This window comes from Anser brachyrhynchus (assembly GCF_964034855.1).
Source record: "Anser brachyrhynchus genome assembly, chromosome: 7".
Taxonomy (NCBI): Eukaryota; Metazoa; Chordata; class Aves; order Anseriformes; family Anatidae; genus Anser; species Anser brachyrhynchus.
The window spans coordinates 3,331,998-3,344,589 of record NC_137701.1 but is presented as its reverse complement, the minus strand read 5'-3'; the positions used below and the strand labels follow the sequence as shown (position 1 = coordinate 3,344,589).

General features: G+C 35.6%; 1 protein-coding gene across 19 annotated transcripts in view; it reads right to left on the bottom strand.

Annotated features, from left to right (window-relative positions):
- Window positions 1–12,376, bottom strand: part of DNAH7 (dynein axonemal heavy chain 7) — a 118,570-nt gene extending 106,194 nt beyond the window's left edge. For 15 of the 19 annotated variants that reach the window (XR_013953647.1, XM_080599851.1, XM_080599864.1 and 12 more), the window contains exons 1-10: window positions 12,244–12,376; window positions 8,755–8,820; window positions 8,176–8,284; window positions 7,917–8,064; window positions 7,488–7,572; window positions 7,084–7,264; window positions 6,586–6,658; window positions 3,138–3,263; window positions 2,254–2,373; window positions 407–590 (exon numbers count right to left, since the gene is read on the bottom strand). Coding sequence is in view for 18 of the 19 variants with exons in the window: in XM_080599851.1 (XP_080455977.1) it covers window positions 407–590; window positions 2,254–2,373; window positions 3,138–3,263; window positions 6,586–6,658; window positions 7,084–7,264; window positions 7,488–7,572; window positions 7,917–8,064; window positions 8,176–8,284; window positions 8,755–8,820; window positions 12,244–12,258 (1,107 nt within the window). In the remaining variant the exon portion in view is untranslated. Of the gene's footprint in view, window positions 1–406; window positions 591–939; window positions 1,040–2,253; window positions 2,374–3,137; window positions 3,264–6,585; window positions 6,659–7,083; window positions 7,265–7,487; window positions 7,573–7,916; window positions 8,065–8,175; window positions 8,285–8,754; window positions 8,821–12,021; window positions 12,044–12,146; window positions 12,222–12,243 lie in introns of those variants that run through there. The other 4 variants (XM_080599860.1, XM_080599866.1, XM_080599867.1 and 1 more) reach the window with 4 other exon arrangements.
- Window positions 12,377–12,592: the final 216 nt, after the last annotated feature.

Genomic DNA, 12,592 nt, shown 5'->3' with positions numbered 1-12,592 from the left:
ACTAGTCTGCCAAAGCATGTAATAGGTACCTACTAATAGTAGAGAGAAGATAAACCTTTTTCACAGATGGGGATTATAGACATACCTCTATAGTTCTTGCAGTAGAACTGTGCAAGATGCCTGCGGCTTTTATACTAATGAATTCCTATTGTAAGTCTAACTAACTGTGGTGTTACTGCGTGTTACCAGATTTAAAATGCCAGTATTTCCTTTCTGACTTAAGTGTTTGTTTTTTAAACTCCATTTAATAAACAATGCATTTCTAAAATACTTGTATCTTTTTTTCCCCAAGAAGGCAACCAGAGTTCATGCCTTTTTTTTTCCCCACAACTGAAATAAACAGGAAAAAAAAATGTGGGTACATAGATAAGCAATGTTTCTAGTATGAATATGAAAGACTACTTACTGCAGATTGAACAATTAAATCTGTAAAGTCCTGAATAGAATGTACAAGTAAATGTTGCAGTTGATGAGTCATTAAAGTGGCAGCACAACTGAAGAAAGACTCTAATTTAGCAGTGCTGGCATTGCTGGGTATTTGTTTTCTTTTATTACCTTGGTAAAAGATTTTCTGTACTTCTGGAAGCCACCTTAAAAGAATACAATATTGCTAAGTTTTTCAAGTGATTATCATGTATAAACCTGTAGTTTTAAGTTAATTGCTGTACAGGTACGTACTGCATGCATTCAAAATATGTTGCAGTATACTTGGGAAACTACTTTAATTTAATTAGCTCATACAGTAGTATCTTTACATTCAAAGGAAACGTCTCTGAAAATATTATCTACTATTATGGAACCATATTTAAAATATGTTTTTATATGTTTTATTTTATCTATTAAGATTAAATTGGTAAATTGCTTTCGTCTTCTATTTCTCAGGTAAACAGAAAACAGAAAGGCTTCACAGGCAGTGTAGTCCCAGGGGCTATGCAGTACCTTATGCAAGCCTTGTAACCTCAGTAGATGTTAAAATGTGAAAGCATTCCATGGGGAATTCTGCCCAGTCACCCTTAGTGAAAATGAAATTAGCTCTGGTACTGGAGGGAAACGGGAAGGAAGAAAGCACAGAGATGGGCAGATTTCAGTTAAGAACAAAAAGATATCTTCAAGGCCAGAAATGAAAAAATAAAAACAAAAAAAAACAATTCCATAGAATGACAAGGAAAAAAATTATTAGGGAATATAATAGTTTCAATAGTTTTCTTATTTAAATAAAATCCAAAATAGTAAAAAAGCAGTAATAAATAACTGCAGAAAACAATCATTATTGGTTAAAGAAAGATCAGATACATACAAACAATTCAGCAGTGCCACAAAATACCTAAAAAAGCAAAACAAACCCTAGTAATTTTGACACTTTGTTTGAAAATTTAACTGCAGCATATTGAGCACACTGCCAAGAAAACTGCCTTTCTTTTGTTTAAAATATGGATATACAGGTATTACGATACACAAACATTTTTTTTTTAAACTTAGTGATAATCTCTAATGTCAATGAATCTCATTAACAGAACACTCTTTAGATGACTCTCATTTCATAAATGGCTAAAAACTGAAATAACAAAATCACCAGTAGATATTGTACATAGGTACTGTTACTAGTCCAATACTAGGTTAATCTGAATTACTTCTATCGATACGAGGCACTTCTTTGTGTGAGGCAGGGATGGGGCAAGTTTTATTGCATAAAAAGTTCTATCACAATTTACTTTCTAATATGTCATGAACTGTTGATAGCAGCAACATTATACTTTCTCATTTGCTCATTTGTTGCTTCAGCATTCACTATTTTAGCTGTTTCCAATGGCCTGTTTTAGCCGTTTTCATTTTTTCCTTGAAAACTGGAAACAAAATTGGAGAAACTTTAAAAAGCAGACCTTCACTAATCTAAAATAGCTCCAAAAATCCTTTGAAGCAGACCAATTAGATGACAAGTCCTCAGAATAAAAGTGTTTCTCATAACAGACTAAAATGCATATATTGGTAAAATCCCTATAAGCAGCAAGCAAAATACATCACACCAAAATTCAGAATCAGAAAACTGCACAAATTATGATAATAAGCTCAATATTTACAAAGCACTTTTCAGACATAGGTCTCAAAGCATTTCATAACACCACATCTCTTTTTTTAAATACGTATTATTAAAAAGGGTCATTCTTTCTCTCTCTACAAAGTTCAGATTTTCAAAAACACATGAAGAAATACATTTCCCTGTAACTTAAAAAATATAGATACACTGGATCATACTTCCTAGATAGAATAGCTTTGGATTTTCCTATTTCCTGGATGACTTTAATCTGGAAAAATGAGAGTTCCTCAGCTTCCTGTTTATTGTGAAATATTTCCGTATCAAGAAGGCGTAAATTTCTGAAACAGAAATTAACATGAATATTTTAGGAGCATATTTATAGTACCCTGTTATTTATTATCTTTTTACCATAAAACTTTTTTTGTATTTCACATTTCAAACAATGTTATTTTAAACACTTACATATAATTTTATTCTCAGAGATCATTATTATTATTATTTCTATTTTTTCAGAAGCCCCACATGTAAGTACTGCAGTACTGTCTGTACAAATGATCTTAAATTGAAGTAGTAATTACTACATTTGAGTATATTAATAAGCATTTTCAGAATCAGAGTTTGTGCATATGTTTGAGTAACATGTATATGTTAGTCATTACATATAACATTAAGCATTAAAACTTCTGAATGCTTCTGAAGTACAAAATTCCTAAACAATCCAAATTCCACGTGTGGCTTCTTGCTTAAAACTGCCTACATACAAAAGGAAATGAAGATGGCAAATGTGACATTAATTTTTGAAAATCATTCCATGTGATTTCTAGGTAGGTACAGACAAGCAAGTTTGACCTCTATAGAGAGAAAGTTGGCAGAAACTCTTCAAAGCATAAAGTCAGAGTGCACACAGACAAATATATTTGGGAAAATGTTTTTTGAACAAAATCGTAATGTCCATGACCCGTGCTCATATGTATATATTGTAGTTGCCCCGGATTCGATATGGTGACTTGGAAATCTTAAGATATCATCATTCATTATTTCCCTGCACAGATTCTGAAATCATTGAGCATCTGAAAACCTAAGAAATATAGATAACACTTACTTAAATGAAGTCTCCCATAAGTTCAGAACAGCTAACATTGAAGGATTTATTGCATGCAAATTTTCTTTCATGTAACTGTATGCTGATGTGAAAGACTTATTCCAAGGTTTTGGCACTACTTCTAGTCTAAAAACAAAACAAAACACACGCACATGCACACACAGAAGACAAACAAAAAAACCACAGCAGGATGAACATAGCTGTTCTAAGAACAAAAATATTTGTATATTTAAGATAATCAATTTCCATCCCAGACAAATTAGATCAATCTAGCTTTCTGTTGATTATTCAGATATTAATAATGCTATCTTCAAATATTGACCACTGTATAAAAAATAATAATAAGATAGAAACACTGGCCAAGTCTTAAGAGATCTGTAACTTATTCATGGTATCTTATACCATGTTTTATCCTTAGAATGTAATAAAATTATCATATAATATATAGTCAACTAATTAATACACAATTTTCTACATTATGTTGAGTTTATGTTTATAAACATATTCAATTTGTTAAAGGTCATCATTATAGAGCCTTTTCATAAACCCACTGGGTCTGTTTTCAACTTTTTAAAAGCATTATGCTATTTTGGTGTGGGTGGGTTTTTTTTGTTTGTTTGTTTTAATTATATGCTCCTAACTTTTATTTCTTTTAAAAAATGTTGAACAAGGTAATTGGCCATTTTCCACAGACAGTTGAATTTTACTGTTAAAATATTGAGTATTTCAATTTGAGAAATACATATTGCAACCTTTATTTCTTTTGTTGTAACTCAGATGATACAAGTGTAACTACAGTTTTTCAGTATATTTTGCATAGCCCCATTCAGGAACCAATGACAGAATTATTTTATTTTGTATAGCTAGAACCATTAAGTTATGCCCTGCACTGTTTGTAACTGTCTCCATGTCTTCCTAACTTCTTAAGAGTTATTACTCAGATATGAAATGGAGAATTATATTTTAACCTGTCTCAGATCCTTCTACCTCTCATCAAATCTCAGGCACTGGGTTTCCAATGAAAGGAATAAGTTATGTAGAGATGTGATTATGTAGAATCCACCTCAGAGAACTCTGGGTCTAGATGAATAACTTCCATTTCTTCTTTAAGTGGCCTCTGCATATTCACATCATGAAATAACTTTCTAAATAATACTGCCCTGAAAGGATTGTATGAATTAAGTCACAACTAGAGACTGAAACGCTGCTCTGTCATACTGAGCACCAACTTGGACAACGAATCGAGAGGCATTTTCTAGATCTGCATGTGACACTCTCTGTAAATGGCTCAAGCAAGGAACAAAAAGAGATTAAGCTCTCTAAAGCAAAGCCTGGTTATTACCGTAAGGAATTTAGACAAGGCTCCAAAAAGTGTTAAACTAGCCACTTAGACGTCTGCAAAACTGTAGCACCCTAAACTTCTGCCAGTAAAGTAATTCTGGCTTCTGCTACTGCAAACAATCAGAAGTACCACTGAGCAAATCAGCAACTATCTCACACTTAGGGCAATTTCTAATTAACAGCTTAGCTATTCCCCCATACAAGCCTCTTGACAAGCCTCCTTCAACTGTTTCGGTTGACCATGTGCTAAACTGCACATAAGCAGTGCTTTATTGACACTGTTTTGGCAATTTTCATTCAAAAACAACCCTGGCATTAGGGTAGGGCAGGAATGAGAATGCTCCAGCACGTATTCCCACCAAAAGAATTAAGTGCCAAAATTAGACAAACACTGAGTGCATGAGAGAGAATACCATTAGGTTCTCAAACAGTAATGATGATTTTTCATACTGTTTTATGAAAAACTAATCTAAGAATTTATTCAGACATTACACCTCTCCAAGATTTTACTTTGATAGAAAAAATAAAAAATGATGCATCTTAGAAGGAGAAAACAGTACGATGGAAGAAACTGACCACAGTTCCATATGTAGACAAACGTAACCTCAGTTCACAAGATACTGAAACACTTTATTTCCAACAGAATAGCACAGTTCCAAGGGAAAATCAAAAACATTCCTGACAAATAAGTCATGTCTGTAACAGTTTTTTTTTCCATCTTCAAATTCTGATACAAAACTTTAATCCATTTCTTAATAAATCTGTATTCTATAGGAGACAGAAAAAGTGTTTATAGGGAGTTAGGTTAAAAAAACTAATATATCTTTAGAATAAAGATCATACTTCAAGTACTGTTAACAGAATAAAAACTGTTTTACTGATGACTATTCTAGTAGGATAATTTTATACTTTGAGTTTGGTGTGCAAGTGTGTGACATAAGCTTACATACAAACTAATGTGATGTCCTACAAAATAACAGTTCTTAGGAGACATGAAAGATCTTCAAAGTCAGAAATCGTAGGATGGCCTCTTACCCAGGGAATATAAAACAATGAATTATTATCATATTACTCCTCTTTTCAAGATGCAAATTGCCTAAGTAATATGCGTCACAGTCACCCTCCTACATACTCTAAAGCCTGCCATTTGGTATTTAAAAGCTTATACCTCAAACCACAGGCCAGAAGTATTATTTACAACAAAACCTTTTCTGGTTTTAAAATCACACAGTAATACTACCCCCAAAGCAGAATCTGGTTGATTTAAGCGGACATATTCTGTTTCTACAGTATTCGTAAGATTTCATGCACTACAAGGCAAACTTATTTACCAGTTCAAGCCTGTATCTATGGAATAGGTACCTCTTTACTTTCAAATCTCAGTAAGAAATAAAATATGTTCTAGACAAGTTGATACTAGGCTGGTCCACGCTGGGCAGATGTGTGACCCTGGGAGTAGTGCTATACTCACTTTCAGTAGCCTGCAGAGATTTTAAGGCAAATGTGAATGGAATGGAGATAGTCTCTTACTCTAAAGGAATGCCACATCTGCCCACTAGAACATGGAGGTTGCTACACGCTAGATAACCCAGCCAAAAAAGCTAGGCACCTATTAATGTTTTACTACATTTTAGTGAACTGCTGTGAGAGACAAAAAGTCTGTATTTGTTACATTTTGGCTCAATACATACAGGTCTAAGAATGTAGTAATCTGTAAACAATACAAAGCTTCAGTGAAATCAGTGCAAAAGAAGGCATTGTTCCATCGATTACAACGCAAGTTATACACAAGGATTTGCCCTGCTATATCCCATTTTCAAATGCTGTGGGGTTAAATGGGAGATTTCTTACTAGTTAACCACTGCAAAAACAAAATTAATTCCAAACAATTATTCAAGGTAGATACATGTTTTTCAGGGTTTTTCCAGAGATGCTATATAATCATTACTTGAACTTAGATAACTAATAACTAAATCTTATTTACTGTTACTGTTTTGTGTAGTGCTCCAGCTGACACGGAGTAACACTACCTAAGACTATTCCTTACCCATGCTGTTCTACCCCACTGTTCTCCTGTCAATGTTTTTGAATAAATATATTTTCTTACTCTGCACGATGAGGTAGAAGAGAATCCTTCTTCTTGTCTTCTTTTTCTCTGGTATCTCTTAAAACAAAGTCAACTGAAAAAAGTGTAAAAGAAAAAAAAAGTAAAATAAAATACCAAGATGAGAATAAGCTTATAAAAGGAATAAAGATTACCAAAATGCACAGCTCATTGAAATGAATGGTTTTACTTGGATACACATGAAAATAGATTTAGTAGAAAGTTATACTATTAAAAAGGGCTTTGCAGAATAAAGTAATGTGTTTTTTTTTTTTTTAAGTTTTGAAAGATCAAAAATATTGAATAACATTCGCTTTCAACCTTACAAGGGTAAGAAAATCATTATATTATTTTTGTTAAAATGCACCTCCAACATCTAGGAGAGCACTTCATGTAATTCTTCCACATTGGTTGCTCTCAGCCGTGACCAGAACTTGACAACAAACATTTCTGAGTATTAGCAACTTAGGATAAAACAAGAATAAAATACTAGAAATGTACCTATAGCCTTTTTTACACTCAGAAAATAGTCTTCTTTCATTTCATCTGTCAATGAATGTATGTGTTCATCAAACACTTTCAGATGATGCGGAATTAAAGCTAAGATGCGATCTAGCCACGATTCATCCAGTGGGGCTACATTTCTTGTATCAATTCCATGGTGAATGTAATAGTAGTATTTCTGCAGGATAAAAGATTGCATTGGTCAAGTCCACTACCAGATAGCCATTGCTAGAGCAAGTTTCACTGACATATGGGCTTATTTAGCAAAAATAAACGTAATTAGCGCTAAGTGCTTTTTTGTTTTCACAATTCTGTCATTGTATCAATCATCTTGTCAATTTTTACAATAAATGGCTAGCACTATTTTTCATTAAATATTCTTGAAAACAGTCTTTAGCTACCACAATATCTTTCTCTATTGGTGTAGAAGAATCTGATATTGGAGTCTGGATTCCATCACAGGGCTCTTCAGGAAGGTCTTCCTGCCTGACACAAAAACAAAACAAATAAACAGAAGAGTATACATCACATTCTTAGATACATTTTACTGGCATAAATAATACATAGTCACCCTATATGTCCGTTCTGAAAAAAAAAGTAACTGGCAAAATTTTACAACAAGCACAAGACATTCTGATTCAAAAAGAATACTGAAGCATCTGACCAAGTTTGTATTTCACTTCCTAAGTTTCAGCTTTTAAAGTCAGTGATGTAGTTCATACTCACAAACTTTCTTTTGTTTTATAATCTTAGAACGTTTAAAATTATTTAAAAATTTGATTCATTTATCAAAAAGGAAAAGTACATTATTCAAAGATAAGGAAACTCACAACATAATGTTAACAAGAGCACTTCTGAAACGTTCTTGCTTTTTTTTCAGATGACTGCTGCTCTGCAATTTAGAAATTGATGGTCCAGCTTCATCAGCTCTAGAATCCTGTATCTTGAGTCTCTTGTATCTTGCCTTTAAATATTCTCCTTGCAGAAAGTACATTTTGAAGTTAAAAAAAAAAAAGTTAAAATGTATTGCACATTTACCTAAGTTTCTGAAAGATTTTCATTAGCAGAACTAACTTCTGTTAATCTTACCAGGTGGATATTCATTTTTTACAGTAAAGTCTTCTGATTCGTCGTCATCTTGTTCTTTACTCATACGGAATAAAGGACAAGTCTGCTGCCATGGTGGCTTAGATCTTGCCTGGAATAAATATTTTATATTTTAGTTTTATATTTGTCATAGGTTTTTCTAACACTGACAACACCTTAAACATAGTAAAAAAAATCACTAATAATAATAAAAAATTAATATATAGCAGAAATAAGGCAGCATAAAAATCATACAATAAACTACTACTTATATGTTGCCCTAAACTTCAAAATATCCAGCTCACAAGAAATGAGCATATTAGACTTACATGTAAGTGTTCTTATACTCTCTAGTTTTATACCTTACTTAAATATCTACATTTTTTTCAAATGTTCAAAGTTTTGAAAATATTGAAATGTATTTCCAAATATTGAAATATCAGTAATGCTCTGCATGCAGATATATAGTGCAGACAGTGAATATACATGATTCCACTTCAGCATACATCTGAATGGTCTTTATGTAAACATGCTGTGATACATACTTGAAAATTAAAGCTATAAAAAATCCAAGAAAACCACCTGAGACAACTGTGGCAGTAAATTCACTGTTCTCTTTGCCAACTCCCCTTTGCCACTTGGACCAGCCTTGGGAAAAAAAATAAAATTAATTAGTACTAATATTAGGCTCCCGGAATACTTGAATTTGTAATCTTGCTATAATTCCATTTTTCAACTCTTACAATAATTTTATACATACAATTTCATATAATTTCCCTACTCTTTCTAGCATGTTTTCATGTAAAATTTAACTTTCTCAAATACCTTTGACAAATCACAGCTCTGAAAAAAATGAGTTTTATGTTAGGAAGCATTTATGTAACCTTTTTGCCAACATCTCCATTAAAGCCTTAAAAGATACCATGAGCTAATATAGATATACAATTCAGTTTTTCATTCAGATTCATCAGTCAACATTTTTTAAAAACACAAAATGGTCTTTTTTTCTAAACTTCCATTTAGGAGTGCCCAGGATTCTCTGCATTTCCACAACACTGACCCCTCAGCGCCTCCCAAGCAGTCTCTGTCCAAAACTGCCCTCTGACCATGCCCTGGATTCTGGCTATCATGTTTTAGCACAGCAGCTTACTAAAAACAAACAAGACAGACTAGCTGTAAAATTATTTAAAATTGGCTACCAGGAGTGCTTTTGTCTATACTTCTATTTGTCCTTTGTTTCAGCCTGCCACCAATGTCCCATCATTGCCCACCCCACCTCTTTTCATACAGACGCGCTTGCAGTAACACTGTGCACTTATGCTACTACCATCCTCATCCTGCTTTGTTTCTTACGCAAAGGCTGTGGAATGGAGAAAAGATAAAAGCAGAGGAGGTTTGTGCATACATACGTGAGCTACCCCTAAGCAAGCCGGGTTTAATACCATTTGCAGTACAGTTGCTGTGCCGTAGAACTCCCCAAGTTTTAGGCACTTAAGTATTTACATGAATTTTGCAATTCTGAAGCAAGACAAAAAAATTAAACCAGGCTCCAAAGAAAACCTCTGTCAAAAGAGCAGGATTTAACAAAGTGATAAAGTAAGTATAGAGATACGTATCAGTTGTTAGCAATCTCTTCATAAACCGACTTGCTGTGTAAACACATGGTCCAACTTGAGAAAGAGGAGCAAACACATTCCCACTCCAGGAAGTTCCCCTGAGCACAATGGGGAAAAACTCCTTGCCTACCACTAGCTGTAAGAGGTGGGAGTCACGCAGCAAAGAAATATCCTGTTTCCAAATCAACAGTACTACTCTTTCAAAGAACAAAAATTCCACCACCCCCAGATGAGATATTAAACTCATCTGGATTCACCTGGAACAGAGATCAAAATGCCTGGTGAACAGGAGTGCTCAAAACACCAAGTAGGCAGATCCTGGTATTTTTAATCTAGTTTTTTGCCTACCACAGAAAAGGTGACTAAGACTTTGCCACAATAATCACGTATCTCTTTCAGTACATCAGTTACTGCTCTCACCAATCTATCTTCCAGCTAGGCAGGGTACACGTGCAAGATTTTTCACACACAATCATTGAAATTCTACCAGCCCTAACAGTCCTAACAGTCTTGTAGGCTAGAATGACAAAAAACAAACAAACAAACAAAAAAAAAACCAACACCAGTATTATAACCAATACAGAAAGATCTACATGACAACTCTGATATTTGTCTGGTAATTGGAGCAGTTGTAAATCTACTGAGAAAATATGAAGCCATTTATTTCTCTGTCATATAACATATTGAACAGAAAAAAAAAATCCATACCACAGATTGTGTGACAGCTATCAGTCTTTTGTGATACTAGCAGGAATGTGTCTCTTAATAGTGAACGTGCAGTGCATCATAAAATGGCCGCTTACCAAGCTGATGAGCCTATAGGACACAGTGTAGCCTACAGACAGAGTTTGGAGGAGTTTGAATATGGCTTTATACAACCACACTATCAGAGAATTGTAGAAAAAAAGTAGGCTGGATGGGACCTCTAATTATAGGCTGAACAGGACCTCTCCTGCTCAAATCAGTATTTATTAACTACAAGAAGTTAGGTCAGATTGTTCAGGCCTTGTCCAATTGAAATACAAAACTCTAAAGGCACTGTCTCTCTGGGCAAATTCCTCCACTGCTTAATCATCTCTTTGTGAAGAATGTCATCCCTATACACGGTCAGCATTTTCCACACCACCACTTGAGAGCATTGCTTCATCTTGTGGTGCACAGCACCAAGAGGGATCTGGCACCATCTTTCTCTATAGTTCAGGTAGCAGAAGACAATGGACACCTTCAGGGTGAACAAAAAAGTTCCCTCAGACTCTTTGCATACCTAAGAGCTGCAGCCTCCCAGCCATCCCAGCGGTCTGCTGGACCCTGGTTTGTCAACAACCTTCTAGCTGCTGGACCCTAACTGGATTCACTTCTGCTGCTTCTGAATCTCAAGTACAGACATTCTCTTTGTTTTCCACACATTGCATAACTGCACTGAAATTTATAACTCATTGTTTCTCTAGTCCAGATTCTACAGCAAGATAGGAACACTATCGGCTGTCCTCTCAAGGGCATGGACAGGAAGAATGATCTTTTTGTATAGGAGAAAATGCTTTTGAACTTCCAGAGGAGTACTAGCTATTGCTCTCAGTGATGACGTCTATAGTCTCAAATCCTTAGATTCCTGGTTAGCAACAAATAACAGAAACCTGGGTATTCTTATAAATAACAGGGATACAAAAATGACCAAGACTTTATCTTGTCTTCATATGCAACGTTACACAGATTGTTTCGATTTTCTTTTGCTGAAAAACAAAATTCAGCACCACAGTTTATAACTCCAATCTGCTAGTGATGACAAATTCAGTAATGAGATTAGCCAATATTTTTTAACGACCCACAGTAAACTTATACTGGTAGCGAGATGGACTAAAAAGAGAGTCCTGGAAGTGAGGACTGTCTCTAATAGCTAAGAGCATCTGACACACACCCACTAACATGCACAGCAAAAGAAAAATACCCAATAAGAGAAAAATTGGTGAGCTTTTAATCCACTGAAGGAAGTTATGGATTTCACTCAATATATTTCAGACATTTCTTTAGAGGAAAACAAATCTGAGCGAGTAAGTCAGAAACAAAAAACAACCAACCAAACTCAAAAGAACAGGATTGTCTTACACAACAGAACATGACTTAACAGAGCAGACTCTTCCTTCTAATTAAATTAACCAACTACAAACCAATCAGGCCACCAGAGAAACGATACAAATTAATATTGGTTAATGCAAAGTGATGAAAAACCACACACACAGTTAAACGTTTCTATTGGAGTTTATCTTCAGCATTTAAGGTTTCTGCAGTTCTAGAAATAGACTGAACAAATTAAAATCTCTTCGTACTTTATAAGGAAAAAAAAAAAAATCGGAAGCTTGCCTCAAGCCCGTTTTTTAAACCCGGACGCTAAAAGCCAGTTTAACAGAAAAACCACCCCTCAGGCCCCTTCGGCAGCCAAGTGCCCCTCAGCCCCTACCTGCTCGCTGCCCATCTCCGCGCACGACGAGAGCGGGCAGGCGCGCAGCTGCGTGGAGGGGACGCTGTTGCCCGGCAGCAGCGCGCGCCCCAACGGCCGCTCCCAACGGCCACTCCGCGAGCGCCTTGGAGGCGGCGCGAAGGGGGCGCGCGGCCCCGGCCCCCCACCCCTGCTCCTCTTGTGCGCGCGCGGGCTCGGGGGCCGCTCTCCTGAGGCGCTGCGGTGAGCACGCTGCGAGTAGCGGGTGCTGAAGCCTTCGCTTTGGCGGTGGTTTTGTCAGGGTGAGGCCCCCGGCTAGTGCTGCCGAAGCTAGAGGGTGCAGCCCGGAGCCTGCTCTGCTCGGCCCGGA